The sequence below is a fragment of the Aquarana catesbeiana genome, linkage group LG01 (assembly GCF_042186555.1).
Source record: "Aquarana catesbeiana isolate 2022-GZ linkage group LG01, ASM4218655v1, whole genome shotgun sequence".
Classification (NCBI taxonomy): Eukaryota; Metazoa; Chordata; class Amphibia; order Anura; family Ranidae; genus Aquarana; species Aquarana catesbeiana.
In genome coordinates this window covers 613,364,515-613,382,620 of record NC_133324.1, presented here as the reverse complement: position 1 = coordinate 613,382,620, position 18,106 = coordinate 613,364,515, and the positions used below count along the sequence as shown (strand labels likewise).

Sequence of the window (18,106 nt, the reverse complement as noted above, 5' to 3'; positions counted from 1 at the left end):
AGAAGAATACGTATCGGCCGAAACTGAGGAAAAAATTTGTTTTTTTAAAAAAAAATTGGGATATTTATCATAGCAAAAAGTAAAAAATATTGTGTTTTTTTCAAAATTGTCGCTCTTCTTTTGTTTGTAGCGCAAAAAATAAAAACCGCAGAGGCGATCAAATACCACCAAAAGAAAGCTCTATTTGTGGTGAAAAAAGGGCATCAATTTTTTTTGGGTACAACGTCACACGACCGCGCAATTGACGTTTAAAGTGCGACAGCGCCAAAAACTAAAAATTGGCCTGGGAAGGAAGGGTGTGAAATTGCCCTGTATTGAACCGGTTAAAGTGACAACCCCAGCTCAATATTAAATTCACATCAATATTCTCAATCAATTGTGCATACACAGACGTTCTAAAAATATTTGAAATGATAAAAGTTCCAGTTTGGATTATTCATGTAATAGTCCCACTTCCCAAAACGTAAATATTAATGTGCTATCCAAAACACTCATGCTTCGTGATTCACCACCACCTTCCAGAACATGCATTCACCAGATAATAATAATAATAAAAAAGCCTATGTTAAGCCTTAGCCCCTTTAGTCCTTTAAATGGATGATCAGCAATATGCCCAGCAGATGCAGCAGTACTCTTTTATATGTCTCCACCTTATATGGCTCTCATGTAAAAAAAAAAAAAAAAAAAACAGCCATCATTTCAACCATCGAAATTACATCAGCGTCGCACAACTAGCCTCAACGTGTTTCGCATATATTATGCATCCTGACCCGCACGGAAAGCGAGGCTTGAAGCGCACGCCGACTTCCAGAAATGGAACGGCTGAATAGGCTAATACTGGAATGACTCAGTGCCGGTCTAAGGCACTATTACATGTAAGTGTAAACTTTTAAGGAATAAATATGTGTCATTTTGCTCAACGATGGCAGTTTTTCTTTACATGAGTACCTGAGAACCATACGAAAGAGTACTGCTGCATCTGCTGGGCATATTACTGATCATCCATTTAAAAAAGGACCAAAGGGGCTAAGGCTTAACATAGGCTTTTCATTACTATTGTCTGCTGAGTGCATATTGAGGAAGGTGGTGGTGAATCACAGAGCACGAGTGTTTTAGATAGCACATTAATATCTACGTTTGGGAAGTGGGACTATTACGTGAATGATCCAAACTGGAACTTTTATCATTTCAAATATTTTTATAATATCTGTGTATGCACAATGGGGTTGTCACTTTAACCACTTCAGCCCCGAAAGATTTTACCCCCTTCCTGACCAGAGCACTTTACAATTTGGCACTGTGTCGCTTTAACTGACAATTGTGCGGTCATGCAATGGTATACCCAAACGTCCTTTTTTTCCCCCTCACAAATAGAGCTTTCTTTTGGTGGCATTTGATCACCTCTGCGTTTTGAAAAAAAATATTTTGCAATAATAAATATCCCCAAAAATGTTTTTAAAAAACAAAAATTTCTTCCTCAGTTTAGGCCAATATAAATTCTTCTACATATTTTTGGTAAAATAAAAAAATAGAAATTATATAGCAATAGGTGTATATTGGTTTGCGCAAAAAAGTTATAGCGCCTACAAACTATGGGAAAGATTTATGGCGTTTTTGATATTTTTTTTTCTTTTACAAGTAATGGCGGTCACCTGTGATTTTTAGTGGTATTGCGATAGACAGAGCGGACACTTTTGACACATTTTTTGGAACCATTGACATTTATACAGTGATCAGTGCTATAAATATGCACCGATTACTGTGTAAATGTCACGAGCAGGGAAGAGGTTAACACTAGGGGGCGATCAAGGGATTAAATGTGTGTTCCCTCAGTGTGTTCTAACTGTATGGGGATAGGACTGACTAGGGGAGGAGACATATCATTGTTCCTACTTACTAGGAAAAAACAATATGTCTCCTCTCCCCTGACAGAACAGGGATTTGTGTGTTCACACACACACACACACACACACACACACACAAATCCCCGTGCTGGCTCTCGTGCATGCGATCACTCGTGACCAGCAGCGACCGCCCCCCTCCGTGCTGCAGGCGCATGTGCACTCTGGCGGCTCTTAAAGGGAACCCCGTATATGTACGGGATTTTGTACAGCGGTGCCATTGTGCTGCAGTAAATGTGCGTGAGCTGGTCGGGAACCGGTTAAATACATTATTGGATATTTTTTGACACATAAGTGGAGTTATAATTAAAAGGGTTAGTGCAGCTACCCATATTTACATATTCCTATACTATTTCCACTACTCTTAGTGGTATATTGTAGCTGCAGCAAACCCCACGTTGATACATTTTTTTGAATTTGGGTTTTCACATTTTTGTTTTGCGCCGGTTTCACATATCACATAAAATATATTCTTTTCAGTAAGCCACCATTTATGTATTAAAAATCTTTATTGCCCTTATGTAATATTCTAATTTTCTGAGATACTGAATTGTGAGTTTAGCTCACTAGCTCTAAGCCACAATCATCAAAATTAAAAGTAAGAAATGTTTGAAATATAATCACTCTCTGTGTACCGCATCTATATAAAATGTTTGAGTTTCACTTTTTGAATTGATATACTGAAATAAAATAACTTTTTGATGATATTCTAATTTATACGAGCTGAACCTGTATTTGCTCTTGAATGTTCATAGGCTAAAGGCAGGTTCACTTTAAGGCCTCATGCACACAGGACGTTTTGCAAATTCTCCCAGAAGCCTTTCCTCCTGGCAGCAGTGTTTTGGCATAAAAAAAATCCTGAGGCTTGTAAAAGTGTCTAAAGCTTTTAGGAGCTTTTACAGGCGTCAAGCTCTTGGGTGGCAATTCATTTTATTGGCCAGAATAATCAATTTATTGTGGCCATGGAAAGCAATTCATGCTCAAGCACTAGCTTTTAGCAGCTTCCAGTAGCGTTTTTTCTGCCCAAACATTGCTGCTCCTGGACGCACTGTCAGCGGGTTTTTTTTCCTACCTTTAAAAGCCTCTGCAAGCCATAGTGTAAATGGACACACAGGTTAACATTGAGAGCCCCCCCCCCCCCCCCCAGCTTAAAAAAGGATGCCCGACACTGCTATAAGCGGCAGGAAAAAAGCCCTGTGTGCATGAGGCCGAAGAAGCTCAATAAAAATTAAAAATAAAATTAAAAAAAAAAGCTGTTCTTGTTTAAAAGCTACCTCTCAAAGCATTTTTTAGCTGTAAAATATTCAAAAACAGTTGCTATATCAGAAGTTAAAGTACAGATGTTTCCACTTTCATTGGATATCAGCTTTACAAACATTAGTTATTTTAACAATTGGGTACCTGGGACAGGATTTCATTCAGCCAAGCTTCATGGTGCTGGGGGTTGGCACGAAGCCACTTTATGGCTGCATTGTAGACCTGCTTCTCATTCTCAATATGAAGATCATCAGAAGACAGCAGCTTATAAAGATGCTGAGGAGACATGCTGACAAAGTCATCACACTCTACCACTTCAGCAAAATGGTCACAAGCAAAGCGGTCTGCCATGTCCATCAAATCTACTCTATTGTGGCTCTCTGCAAAGGCCCTTACAGCAAGGCAGTTAGAGGGATGAAAATGTAGTTTCATGTATTCACAACAGGCCTTGGCGACAAGTTCCACTTGGAGAATGCAGGCCGCATAAAGAAGTGGCTGGACGTTATCAACTGTGAGGGTCACTCGGGATGAATAAGCAAACTTCACCAGATCTTCAAAGGCATCGCCATCAAAGTCCCGGATCTCTATGACTGTTTGTTTTGCCTCCGCCATATCAGAAAGGAACATAGCACGGAAATAGGGTATCACGCATGCCAAGACAAGTTTGTGGCAAGGAATCAACTTCGAACCAACCTGTTTCAAAAAAAATAAATAAAATTGTTTGAAATATAAAAATTTAAAATTGCTAAAAAAAATAAAATTGCTTTTCCTGCTAGATATTTGTTTTTACAAATTGTTAGTCTGGCATATAAATGCATACAGCTAAAACAATAGGCAGCCAGCATCTGAGAAGACGGAAGTACTTATTAGTTTGACGCTCAAGGGGCAACATTTACATGCAACCGAAACACAGCAAGCAATGAAAAACAGAATTTGCAAGAGAACGTCTGCTCGAATCGCCTAGACGATCTGAGCGGAAGAGGGTACTTGTCAAAACCAGGTACCTCCCCCTCCCCCCTCAAAAAAGTGCCTTTTTATAAAACTGGGAGCCTCAAAGCAGAACTTCCCCTTTTGGGTGAAGCTCCACTTTAAGACTTCAGTGTGAACTATAGCGGTTTTTCTAAAATACATTTTTAAACAGTGTTTTAACCAAACTTTGGGTGGGAGGTGCATTTGAGGATACCAAAATCTTTACCTTGCTGTAGAAATGTATTGAAAAAAATAATTTGGGCCTGCCCAGGAATCCAAGGATATTGGAAAAACTCAGTAGAGTCCCTTAATGATCTAATGGGCTGTCAAGTGGGACTAGACCCCACAGGTCTGCGTGTTAAGCATCACAGATCAAATGTAACTTGAACAGTTATACTAAGGTTTTCCTGTTTGAAACCTTTTCGCAGCCGAAAAAAAAAAAAAGAAGATCATTGGGCGGGAGAGCCTGTAGCCAGGTCATGACACACTTCATTGACTCAATAACAAAAGCTCACTGCAAAAGGAAAATCAATTACTGTACCACCAAATATGATAAAAAAAATAAAATTTAGGATTGATACTACTCTCCATCTTTCTGTAACACCCTGGATTAGCATTTGTGTCAAGAAAATCCCTAGATTATATTATTTTCTACCACACTTGCGTACAAAACTATCTTCTGTACACATCTAAACAGTTTTTTTTTCTGCCCGTGTAAATATTATAAATACAACTAAATTTAGTCACTGCAACTTGGAGAAGCCATGGTGGGCAGGGCGAAACCCATTAGACCATGCCCACTGACGTGTTTCCCTATTAGAGACTCATAGGTTGAGGCCGTTCTTTTCTGTTCATCTACATGGGCTGGTCGGGAGTAGCAGCAGTCCTTTCACTTACAATTGAATTTAGATTAGTCAAAATATCATGTGTTGATTTACCAATGAAGGATTACCATTGGAGCTTTTGCACCAGGGTGAATATGTGTATACGCTTTTACATGCCTGTACCTGTGTGTATGCGAGGTCTTTACGGAAGATTACTGGGTTTACTCAGGATCTTTTGACTAGTAAGATCCTGCGTATATACATCAGTAAATTTACTCTTTGGAGAAGGCACTGGGACCTCGGCAGGCAAGCTGAAGTGTGACATTTGCAGTTCTTCCCAAACTCATGCCATCTCCTATCACATAACAGAACTTTGTAGTCAACAGGAACATAAACATTTGTGAAACATAAGAGGCGATTGCTAAAGATATAGATGGTATTACTATTTTGTGAGTACAGGAATCTGAGTGAACAGTTCTGTGTAAAAGATAGGAGGGGTGATCACTAAGACTACAACTGTTCTGTGTATGCATGAGGAAGTAAAGCATCGAGAAAGTGGTGCAGCGATTGTAGAGATCCCCAAGGGTGTGCGCTGACATCTAAATTATAGTTGTTTGTACATTTGCAAGGCTGATGTCTGATACAATAAAGTTACAAAGGAGCTAGAAGACATTGGGGGAGATTTAGTAAAACTAGTGCACACAGAAACTGGTGCAGCTGTGCAATAGTACATAGTATCCAATTAGCTTCTAGGTTTTATATAAAGCTTAATTGAACAAGCTGACATTAGAAGCCGATTGGTTACGATGCACAGCTGCACCAGTTTTACAAAAAAATCCCCCATTGTGTGCTACAGGCATAGGTTTAGGCAAAACAGGAGCAGTGAGGTATGGGTTTAGGCAATGGGACAAAACTGAAGTGGTAAGCTCTCTCAGGGGTATTGAATTAAAATCCATGGCACATCACAGTTTCTCCTTTTACAACGGTGTCATCAGTCCTTTTACTTTACAGACCCCCCACCACCACAGCACCCCCTTTTACATTGCAGAACCTGCGCTTTACACCACAGACCCCCCCCCCCCTCTTACAATACAGCCCCCATATGCATTACAGTGCCCCCCCCCCTTTACAATAAAGTATCAATTTACAATACAGCCCCTTCAAATTACAGTGCCTGCTTCACATCACCTCCTTTACTTAAATGTCCTCTGTTCCCCTTTACATCACAGGACCCCCACCCCCTTCTAGAGTTGCCACCTCATCCCTTTAAACCCAAACACATATTAATTACACAGGTTCTGTGGCCGATTAAGGTGGTAAGTAAACTCACTTGCCTTATCTGCATTTAATTAGCCTCAGAACCTGCATAATTCATATGTGATCGGGTTTAAAGGCATGAGGTGGCAACCCTGTCCCCTTCACAGCCCCTCTTTACTTGCATCCCAGTTCACATCACAGCATCCCTTCCTTGCACCCCAGGGAACATCACAGCATCCCTTCCTTGCACCCCAGGGAACATCACAGCATCCCTTCCTTGCACCCCAGGGAACATCACAGCATCCCTTCCTTGCACCCCAGGGAACATCACAGCATCCCTTCCTTGCACCCCAGGGGACATCACAGCATCCCTTCCTTGCACCCCAGGGAACATCACAGCATCCCTTCCTTGCACCCCAGGGAACATCACAGCCCCCCCTCTTACTTGCATCCCAGTTCCCTTCACAGCCCCCCCCCCCCACTTGTATTCCTGTCCTTCACAACACCCCAGTCCCCTTTACTTGCATCTCAGACCCCCCCTACTTGCACCCCATTCCCCTTCACAGCCCCTTACTTTAATCTCAGTCCCCTTCACAGCCCACGCACCCCCTTTCCTTGTATACATTCACAGCGCCAAGCCCAAACCCCCCCACCCTTTTTTTGTATACTGGCCCCCTTTACAGCCACCGCTTCCGTCCCTGCAATCTTCCTCCAACCTTTTCGATCCTACCTTCCACAGCAGGTAGAAGGCAGAAGGCAGATTTTAAAACAGGAGGTTGTGAGGAGAAGTGTGTGTGGATCGTTAGTACTTGTGTATTGTGTACTGTATACTTGTGTATTGCGAGTGCACGTAGGTCTGTGAGTACCTGTGTATTGTCTTGTTGTGTACCTGTGTATTGTCTTGAGTATTAGTGCCAGGAAGCTAGCTGTTAGGCAATTTGGACAGGGTATAATCCCCAATCCTCACTAAATTTAATAGGTACGATGCCCGGCGGGTGTGGAGTGGCGACTCTTTGTACATCTTGCTGCATGTATGCGTTCCTTGATCATCTGATCAAGGGCGAATACTGCTGTGCAAAATGTAAGCACATTGTTTCCCTGGAAGCCCAGGTTCTGAATCTGGGGAAGCAACTGTCAGCACTGAGAAGTCCCTCCATACTAAAGGAGAGCCAGGAACGTACATGGCAGGTGCCGTGGGGGCCAGCACAGAGGCGGGTGGAGACAAAGAGGTGCTGGCACTAGCAAAGAGTAGATGGGTAACAGTCAGGAGGGGTAGAGGGGGAAGTGCCAGGGAGGCCGATCCAGGACTGGAGCATCCCAATAAGTACGCTACTTTGAGTGACATTGGTGAAACCAGTCAGGGACCAGCACTGCTGGAGCTGAGGGACTCTCCTAGCTGCCGGGGGAAGAACTCCTCCAGTGAGAGTGGGGGGGCAGCGAAGGGAAAGAAAAGACAGATTCTGGTGGTAGGGGACTCAGTTTTTAGAAGGACAGAGAGGGCAATTTGTAACCAAGACCTGAAGCGCCGAACAGTAGGCTGTCTACCGGGCACTCGGGTTCGGCACATCACGGATCTTGTGGACAGATTACTGGGAAGGGCTGGGGAAGACCCAGCTGTCATGGTGCACGTTGGCACCAATGACAAAGTCAGAGGCAGATGGAGTGTCCTAAAGAACGATTTTAGGGACTTAGGTGCTAAACTGAGGAAAAAGGACCTCCAAGGTAGTATTCTTAGGAATACTACTGGTACATTGAGCCACACATGAAAGGCAGAGGGAGATTAGGGAAGTAAACAAGTGGCTGAAGAGCTGGTGTAGTTGTTAAGGAAATGATTAAGAGCTCCAATCGAGCCCAAGGTTATCTGCTGCTGTCTCTAATTTGAAAAGTGTTGATATGCATGCATATAAAAGTAAACACTCTGAGACACGCTCAGCACCGTTACTTTTTACACTTCTAATTTATTCAAGGCGGTGTTAATGTTTTATACACACAAATACGTCATTGCTATGTTAGTCTAATAGGTACATCTCATTGGTTAAGATAGAAAAAGAAAATGGAGAATGTTCATAACGAGGTTTGGCTGTCTTTGGTTTTATCTTCAGTTCCGCGTTCTTCTGATGTGTGGGATGCAGGGGGTACCCGCCATCTTGAGAAAATATAGGAACAGAGCAAACTTGTATACTTATATAACGAGTAAGGAGAAAAATATGTATGCACATAAGAAAATAGACATTTTCAGATTACTATTATTATTATCTACATCACATTCCTCCACAATCCCCCCTAAAATGACTATTTTCTCTTTTCTGTCCCTAATACTAAAGGTCCCACTTTGGCCTGGCCCTTCTCCTCAGCAACTCTTTTAGGCTGTATATAGAATTGGGCAGCAACTGTTCACTTCCCTCCTCGATACAGCTGGAGAGGTGCAGTCAGGCGCTATCTATCCCTATAACCCTATAGGATTGTGAGATTTTGGACAGGCAGTGACTGTAGAGGAGTGAACGGTTTGTCATCTTCCATCATAAGGAGGTCCTCTTCTTCTTGGTGGAGAAATGTAGGTGTGCTATTGTCTACAGCCTTGTTCATTAACTTTTTATGAAAGGTAGAATACAGCATACAATCAGGGCTAAAAGAACCAGGATTATTAATACTGTTACCCCTATCTGGACGAGCACCTTCTGCCACCCACTCATCCAGCTAAAATATTGATCCCATGGGTCTGTGATACCCGAGTTCTTCTTCAACTCTAGTGACAGATCTTCTAATTTCTTTATAGCTAGAGTAACCTTACCATTTGGGCCAGTATTATCAGGAATGTATGTACAACAGGTTCCCGTTTTTTTTTCCTATGATTTTACAAAACACCTCCTTTCCCAGCTAGCACCATGTCTAAGGCCATCCGGTCCTGGAATGTCATGTAGGAAGTGGGGGCTAACTGGTCAGCAATTCCCTGGAGGGCATCTTTAGTGTAATTTACAAATCTCTGTTGGTTATAATATGTGTAGTGTCAGGTCACCTAGAGGCTGGGTGATCAGGAGTGCACCGCAAGGTAGTGGACCCTATGGCTGACTGCTGCGGATTGTACCCTGGGAGGTTCAGGAAGCAGGTCTACTGGATCACTGACACAGATCCCACCGGGAGCTAGAGCAAAGATTCCCCAGGGCGCGGAGTCTAAGAGCCAGCAGGTGTTCACCAGAGCCTTTAATGGTAAGGATGGACTGCGCTGCAGTCTGGCTCCAGGTCGCGGCCCCCAGGGTCTCACAGCTCACGCTCACGGTAGACTACAGGAGAAGAGGAAGGAGGCAGCAGGCTGGAACATCAGGGTCACAGGCAAACAGGGATGGTCGGGAACAGGCCAAAGTCAGTAACAGAAATCAGATGTAGGAAACATAGCAAGTACACACAGAGGCTAACACACAGTGGTTGATCAGCACTGCTGGCTTGCAGTGCACAGGTTAATATAGGGTTCCCTGATAGGGCCTGGGGTGGGGCCATGCTTATAGGAGAGGTTACAAAAGCAATCAGGTGAGGGTCAGCTGGTCTCTAGAGATGAACACATGGAGACAGGTATGCTGATCGACAAACTCTATTGCATAACCATGACATGTAGTTAATCCAATCTACATTCTTGCTGACAGTTGTTATGGGGATCAAAGACTCAAAACCAGCTTTTACCTGATCCCTGGCTTTAAACTCATCAGGGACCCCCCTTGTAACCCCTATGACATGTATGTATACATGAGGATCAAAGCTTCTGGAGAGAGCTGCTCGCTTCCTCCTCTGACTGTGTGCTGGGTCAGTGTATGTATCAGGGGTATCTTTGGTTAGGATATGGGGCTTTCTATTTTCAGCTTTTTTGTCTAATGCACTCTGTGGTCGCCCAGTCTGGCCCTGGGTTCCAACCCACTGGCCCCCACAGAAACCACAACTCTGTCCCCAGTAACTGTCTGTGTGGCATACATATATGTCCTTACCATCAGGGATATCACTGTACCAATGGCATCACCATGAAGGGTCAAACGGACTAGGTACTATGTCACAGTAATCTAAGGTAAAGGTGGTCACATGTGTACCTGAAGAGTTACACTAAAACGTAATTATGTTATCATTTTTGTGATGGCCACCTCCTGGGCCCCCCCCCCAGATCAAACAGGAAAAGGATATGCAGCACCCGAAAACACGCTCTCCTGCAGTGATAAGCGTGCATTCAGGTGTTCTTCCTGGCCAACTTGACTGAGGTGGCTGTGGTCAGCAAAACTTGGAATGGACCATCATAACTTGGCTCAAGTATCTCCAGACAGTAGTTGGTGTGTTCCTGTATCTAATTCAGGATCTGGAATGGAAGAAAACACCTGGACATGCATTCAGGTTAATTCTCGTGATAATGTGGTTACATAATTAGTCAACACATCAGACTGTAACTGTTGTGGAAAGTAACAACCAAGTCTGGGAGCTGAACCAAACAAAATGTCATAAGGGGATAGGGCATGTTTCCCCTGGGGGTGTGTCTGACACTGAACAGGGCAATGGGCTAACTGTCTGGCCAACTCATGTTAGTCTCTTGGGCCATCTTTAACATCCTGTTTTTAGTGTCCCATTCATCCTTTCTACCTTCCCGCTACTTTGAGGGTGGTATGGGATGTGTAGTGCCAACTGAACCCCCAGTGCTGCCCAAATCTCTTTAGTAAGGGTTGTTGTTAGGGCTGGTCCCTGATCTCTCAATATCACCTCTGGGACCCCAAATCTACATACTATCTCACTCAGTAGTTTCTTAGCTGTGGTCCTGGCAGTCATGACCACTTCCACTAGGGCGTATTCGAATCTGCCACTTCTTGGCACTTGAGAATGATCAATTTGCATCCTCTGGAATGGGGTATAGGGCTTTTGCCAGGTGCTTCTTCTGTGCTTCTTCTGTGCTTCTTCTGTGCATCCTGGGTTACATTTGGTGCAGATAATGCATGATCTGCAGAAGCTGTCGGTCAGTGGAGTAACTCTTGGTGCAACACTTGTTGATAAGAGAGTTCATAAAAGTCTTTGTCAAGTGGGCAGCTCCATGTGCCCATTGCACCACGGCTGGGTACATACTCCTGGGTAGACAAGGCTTCTTGTTGCACTCGAATAGTCCATTTCTGAGAGTTGCTCCTCTCCGTTTCCAGCTTTCCTTCTTATCCGCACTTGTTGTTTCCTGTAGTTCTTTTAGATGAACTCTGTCCACTGGGAAAGTCTGTAAGGTAAGCACGGGGTGGTCTTCTTCTACCACCCTGCTGTCCACTTCCCGTGGACCACCAGCTGTCTGTTTGGCAGCTGTATTGGCTCGATGATTGCCTTAAGCTTCCTTTGAGTTCATTTTGTCGTGTGCTTTACTCAGAATAGTCACTTGGGTTGGGAGAAGCAAGGCATCAATCAAGTTTTCACAGGTGTTCCTGCAGCCATCAGGAATCCTCTGTCCTAGATAACACCATAATCATGGGCAATGTTGAAAGCATATCTTGAGTCCATATGAATGTTGGCTCTTTTTCCCTCTGCCCATTTACGTGCTGTAGTAAGTGCTTACAGCTCTGCCTCCTGTGTAGACATCACCGGTGGTAAGGCTTCAGCTTGTAGAACAGTGTTTTCAGTGGTGACCGCGTGTCCTGTGTGGTCATGGGGTGACAAGTCAAGACTCTACTCCTCCTCCTCTTTTCCCCCCTCGAGAAGTGGAAGAAGGGTGGTAGGGTTCAGTGTTTGACAACTTAATAGAGTAATGCTGTCCAGTAGGAGGGAACACAGGAGTCTCAAGTGTCTGGTAGTGGACAAGTGTTTCGGCTGGATCTTGGTTGAATATGGCAACAACGTCATGGGGAGCAAGCAGAACGAGGCAGTGTCCGAGGACCAAGTTCAAAGTTTTGTCAAGCAAGGCTTGTGTAGCAAAGCCAGCTCACAGACACAATAGGCCTCCTCTTGCTACCACATCCAGTCGACAGGAATAATATCCTACAGGGCGTAGGCTGATGCCGTGTGATTGGGTGAGTACACCTGCAGCATGTCCCAGACGTTCGGATACAAAGAACTTGAGCGTTTTGCCGTAGGCTGGGAGCCCTAGCGCCGGGGGTGGCGCACTTAAAGGCTTCAAACTTTAGATATTTCTTCAGGAGACATCTGGAAGGGTCTGATTGCAGAGCATCAGTATGAAGGCTTCTGGAATCCATGCTCTGCACTCGGAAATTAGTCCAAGGAAAATGACAGGTGTTGAGCACCACTGCAATTTGGGCTTTGAGGCTCTGCAGCCCTGGTTGGCAAGATAGCACAACAGGCTTTCTGAGGTGACTTCAACAGGGGGTAAGTCAGCTGCACAAAGGAGAAGGTCATCAACATGTTGGAAGAGAATCACTTCCGGCTGTTCCTCTTGTCATGTGTCAAGGATGATAGCCATAGTTTTTGCAGACTGGCTTGGAAAGTTCTGTACCCCTTGTGGCACAACTGTTTAAATATGTTTCCGTTTCATTCCGTGGATGAATGCAAAAAGGTACCAGCAGGAGGGGTGAGGGTGGACACTGAAGAAAACGTTTGTAAGGTCCACCTCTGTGAGGTATTTTGCAGTCAAAGGCATCCACAGTAGGTACCTGGTTCTCTTTTTAGGATTCTCTTCTTGGGGTTATTGTGGTTTCCGGGGCAATGAAGCGCCCTCTTTTAGCTTGACTGAAACTGGTGGCACCTTTAAGTGACCGTTGTCTTCCGGTCTTGTGGACCATAGGCACGCAGGGATTCTGTCAAGTACTTCCTGCAGTATTGAACTTGAAGTTTTTGCTTCATTAAGTGTCATCAGGAGAGGCAGAGAACATAAAGCAGATGAGTCTTCTAAAGATAGGGGAGTATGTAACTTCATCCCCCCTTCAGGCGTGTCCTGATTGAGGCCTGTAGTCCGGACAACACATCAGCTCCTAGTAGATTCAAGGGACATGTAGAGGACACCACGAATCTGGCAAGCAAATCAGGAAATGTCCCCACTTGGAGTGGCTCTGCAAATGGACTGGAGCGGAGCACCCCATCCACTCCTACGCAGGAAACATCAATAGTGGAAAGGAAAGAACTATTAGGCAGGTTCACCGCCCTCAACACACTTTTGGCTGCACCCCTGTCAATGAGGAAAGTGGTAGGTTTTTCGTCTGGGACATCTTGGGGCTCTGCATTCTTTTCTGAAGTGACCCCGTTTCCCACAGTTGTAACAGGTGATCCTTTTCCTGGTATTGGGCAGTGGTGGTGGACTAGTGTAGGCGGGATCTTCGTCATGGGTTACCATGAGGGGCATTGGTTTTTTTACCTTTTTGATTTTCTATACCTCTGGTCACCAACAATAAATCAGACATTTTCATTGAATGGTATTCAGGGCGGGCCACCATCAGGCCTTTTCTGATATCCTCTCTGAGCCCTGAAACAAAAGCAGTTGATAACATGTGTGTGTGTGCCTTTATGAGTCTAGCATGATACTTCTTCACAGACTCCCCTTTATCTTGGGTAATATCTTGGATTGTGGTCTTCTGATCCATCAACTTCTCCTTTGCCCAGTCGTGGAGTTGTGCACAGAACTCCACGCCTGAGGTGTAGGAAGTGGCACTTGTCAGGCTGGCATCATTGAAGGCCGTCTGCATGACTGGCCAAAAGACATATCCTGCTTTGATTTGGCATAGGCTGATCAAGTCTCTCCAGGCAGCTGAGTAAGTTTCTTGTATCTGCACTATCCTGTGGTAGAAGGGAATTGGCTGCTTCTCTGGGTCAGGCAGACTTGTCACTAAGGCCGCTGCTTGTGATAGAGTAAAAGCGACATACATCACTGGTGCCCCTTCTGGTAACCGAGACTGTTGTTGGGGCAGGGGCTGGCAAGGGGCACTGTTCTTTACGGTTGCCAGTAGGGTTGTCCCGATACCGATACTAGTATCGGTATCGGCACCGATACCGAGCATTTGCCCAAGTACTTGTACTCGGGCAAATGCTCCCGATGCCTCCCCCGATACCTTGACTGTCAGCTGTGATCGGCGCGTGGGGGAGTTACAAGATTCTCCCCCAGCGGCTTTCACTAGCTTTAGTGACAGACAGCGGTGATCGCTCACAGCTGACTGTCACTGCATCCTCCTCCATGCCCCCTCCGTTCCTCTGTGCCTCTCAGTTGTCCCCTCCGTTCTGCTCTTATCTGTCCCTCTCAGCTGTCCCCTCTGTTCTGCTCTTATCTGTCCCCTCCGTTCTCCCCCTCAGTTCCTCCGTCCTCCCCCTCCTCCTTCCTTTGTGTATGGATAGAGTCAGCTGACTCTGTCCATTCACATAACTGAAACATTGTAATCTTCTGTGATTACGATGTGTCAGTTTATGAATGGAGAGAAGCTGCTGTCTTCTCTCCATTCATTGTCAGTGCAGCTGACGCTGCAGAGAAAGGGACTGGGGATTCTCTATCCTCTGTCTCTTTCTCTGTCTCAAGGGGGAGATATCAGTTGAGATATGTGTTAAGACCCCTGATATCTCACCAAAGCCCCCCAAAAGGGCTGATTAAAAAAAAAAAAAACAATAAAGAATAAAAGAAATATTATTGTAAAAAATAAAAATTGTAAAAAAAAAAAAATAACACACACATACAACGTTCACCCCCCCCCCCCCCCCCAAAAAAAAAAAAGCAAGCACTGTTAAAAAAAAAAAAAAAATGAAAAACAAAACACTGTCACGTGACATTAAAAAAAAAGTATCGGTAATCGGTATCGGCGAGTAGTATCGGTACTTGTACTCGGTCCTAAAAAAGTGGTATCGGGACAACCCTAGTTGCCAGCATGTGTTTGAGATCCTCTCGGAACTGTGAGTCCGGAGCCGGATTGGGGGTTAAATCAGTGGGTGGCCTTGCTGCCTGCTGTTGGGCTTCCCACTCAGACGCTTCTTCATCATCAACATATCCGGCCTGGGAATGTGATGCTCCCGTATTGGGGAAGACAGGTGTGTGGTATGAACCATCTTGGTTTAAAACAGGGAGGGCTGGGTACAGGCTGTTTAAGCTTACTGGGTGTACCAAGATGGCCGCCGGCAGGAAGTGCACTGGACTGGGTAGAAAGTGAAGGCATGGGTGCACTAAGATGGCCGCCGGGCTGAGTTGTCACAGTGGGTTGTGCTTGGGTGGTGAGAAAGGAGTGGTTGTTAGACGGAGGGCAGTGCTGTCCCTCCCCTCCTTTGTTTCAAGTTCCAACATATCATCAGCTCTGTGATACACATACATAATACAATCACCATCTTTCTTAACTTCCTTTATCCAATTTTCTTTATCACACAGGATTTTTCTCCCTGTTTCTTCAGCAACATAACTTTCGCCACTTCTTTCAACTTTGTTAACTATTTCAACATCTTCTTCTCTCCTTTACAATATCACTTTCTTTTCTCTCTCTCAACCAAGGGGTTAATATTTTTTCTCAGTGTTCTTATCAACAAATTCCTTCGGTGGGGGCACATAAGACTAATGTACGGTTAATCTCAGAACAAGAACAAACACATCAGGGGTAATAGGGAGCAACGTAGCAAACAGTAAATCACAAATACAATCACGACAGGACATTACACCTGCCACTCTTCGAACTGCAAAATTTCAGCAGGCTAAGATAACCCCAGGGGCAGACATCACCCCCTTCACAATCCAGTTAAAGGCCGTCATTACAGTTACCTCCCAGAGGCCGACAGCACATCTGGGGGTGACACATCTGTAATGCTTTCAGACTGCAACACCAGCAGCTGAGATTTCCTTTTAAAGATCCGACAAATCCTTGAGTAACCGTCCTATAACCGACTGCCACAATAACCCATCTCATTCCAGAAGCCGACAGCTCGTCTGGAAATGAGAACACACATTCACACATGTAGCACTTTTAGACTGCTGAGTTTCGTAGCCCAAAGAATGGCAGACAGTGAACAAATACAGTCAGCAGAAACCCATTGACAGGTTCGTTAAACAACCTCAGGCGAGGAAATACCTGCCTCTAAGACAGTCTCAGCATACCGACAGAATCCAGCCGTCAACCGAAAGATAAGAGAGTCGTACAGTGGTAAGAATATAAATCAAACTCACCGGTACTGTTAGGGCTGCGCAAACCCCACTCTCATCAATCAGTTAACACCCGAATGCTTGTCGCGGTATAACTTCGACTGTAGCCTGAGGTCCCGGGTTTCGGCACCATCTGTTAAGGAAATGATTAAGAGCTCCAATCGAGCCCAAGGTTATCTGCTGCTGTCTCTAATTTGAAAAGTGTTGATATGCATGCATATAAAAGTAAACACTCTGAGACACGCTCAGCACCATTACTTTTTACACTTCTAATTTATTCAAGGCGGTGTTAATGTTTTATACACACAAATACGTCATTGCTATGTTAGTCTAATAGGTACATCTCATTGGTTAAGATAGAAAAAGAAAATGGAGAATGTTCATAACGAGGTTTGGCTGTCTTTGGTTTTATCTTCAGTTCCGCGTTCTTCTGATGTGTGGGATGCAGGGGGTACCCGCCATCTTGAGAAAATATAGGAACAGAGCAAACCTGTATACTTATATAATGAGTAAGGAGAAAAATATGTATGCACATAAGAAAATAGAGATTTTCAGATTACTATTATTATTATCTACATCACATTCCTTCACATAGTAAGGAGGGGTTTGGGTTCCTGGAGGACTGGGCCGACTTCTCAGTCGATAACCGGTACTATAGAAGGGATGGACTGCACCTAAATGAGAAGGGTGCGGATCTGCTGGGAATGAAGATGGCCAAAAAGTTAGAGGGGTTTTTAAACTAGGCGATGGGGGGGGGGGCAGAGGTAGAGGGTAGAGATAGTCAGCGCAGAAGATATTCCAGAGAGTAGTATTGGGGGCATTAGTGGTAGGTTAACCAAAGCACAAAAACACAAAAAGGTAAGTATAGTAGCAAGTCCTAGTTGCAATCTCGAAACACCCAATACAAGGACAATATGCGACCGGTCTAAACTATGTGGCATGTTCTCCAATGCCAGGAGCATGGCGGCCAACATGGGTGAACTAGAGATACTGTTGTACGAGGAGGATTTGGATTTTGTGGGAATTTCAGAGACCTGGTTCAACAGCTCTCATGATTGGCTGGCAAACATTCAAGGGTATACCCTTTACCGCAAGGATAGAGAAGGTAAAAAAGGGGGAGGGGTATGCCTATATATCAAGAATAATGTACAAGTGAATGTGAGAGATGACATCACTGAGGGAGCTAGGGAGGAGGTGGAATCCTTATGGGTAGAGCTCCAAAGGGATGAAGCTAAGGGGAAAATAATACTGGGAGTATGCTATAGGCCCCCTAACCTGAGGGAGGGAGTGGAGACAGATCTCCTATCACAATTTGGATTAGCAGCAAGGATGGGAAGTGTTAACATAATGGGAGATTTTAATTATCCAGACAGACTGGGCTGAGGGAACCGCGCATTCATTTAAGGCTCGCCAGTTCCTTAATGTCTTGCAGGAAATAAAACATTACTGGATCTACTGATTACCAACAATACAGACCTGATCATGGATGTGGAAATACAGGGCCTTTCAATCCCTAAAGGAAGAGTATGGCATACCAAATGTTGTGTTTTTTCAATATTTACAACTTAGACACGCCATCTCAGCACAAACCACACTATCTAAATGGGAATTAACTAGACCAATGGTGCTCACACAGCTGGTAAATTCAATGTCTAGGAAAGGGCAGATATCATATATATATGAATCACTAATAATGCAGATATCCAAGACTATGTCACTAAAATGCAGGACAAGTTGGGGGGAGGATATAGGTCACATTACAGATGAGGAATGGTCTGCTATAATGGAGACTGTGCCCAAGGTGTCTCTTTCCTCTTCCCAAAAACTCACACAATTATTCATTATACACCGAA

At 44.4% G+C, this 18,106-nt stretch overlaps 1 protein-coding gene across 2 annotated transcripts in view; it reads right to left on the bottom strand.

Annotated features, from left to right (window-relative positions):
- The window catches only part of KLHL8 (kelch like family member 8), a 122,316-nt gene that overhangs the window by 63,254 nt on the left and 40,956 nt on the right, over positions 1-18,106 (bottom strand). The window contains exon 3 of one of the 2 annotated variants that reach the window (XM_073599891.1): positions 3,303-3,851. The exons of the other annotated variant lie outside the window; for it this stretch is intronic. Coding sequence (XP_073455992.1) covers positions 3,303-3,851 — 549 coding nt within the window. The remainder of the gene's footprint in view (positions 1-3,302; positions 3,852-18,106) is intronic. 2 annotated transcript variants of the gene reach the window in all.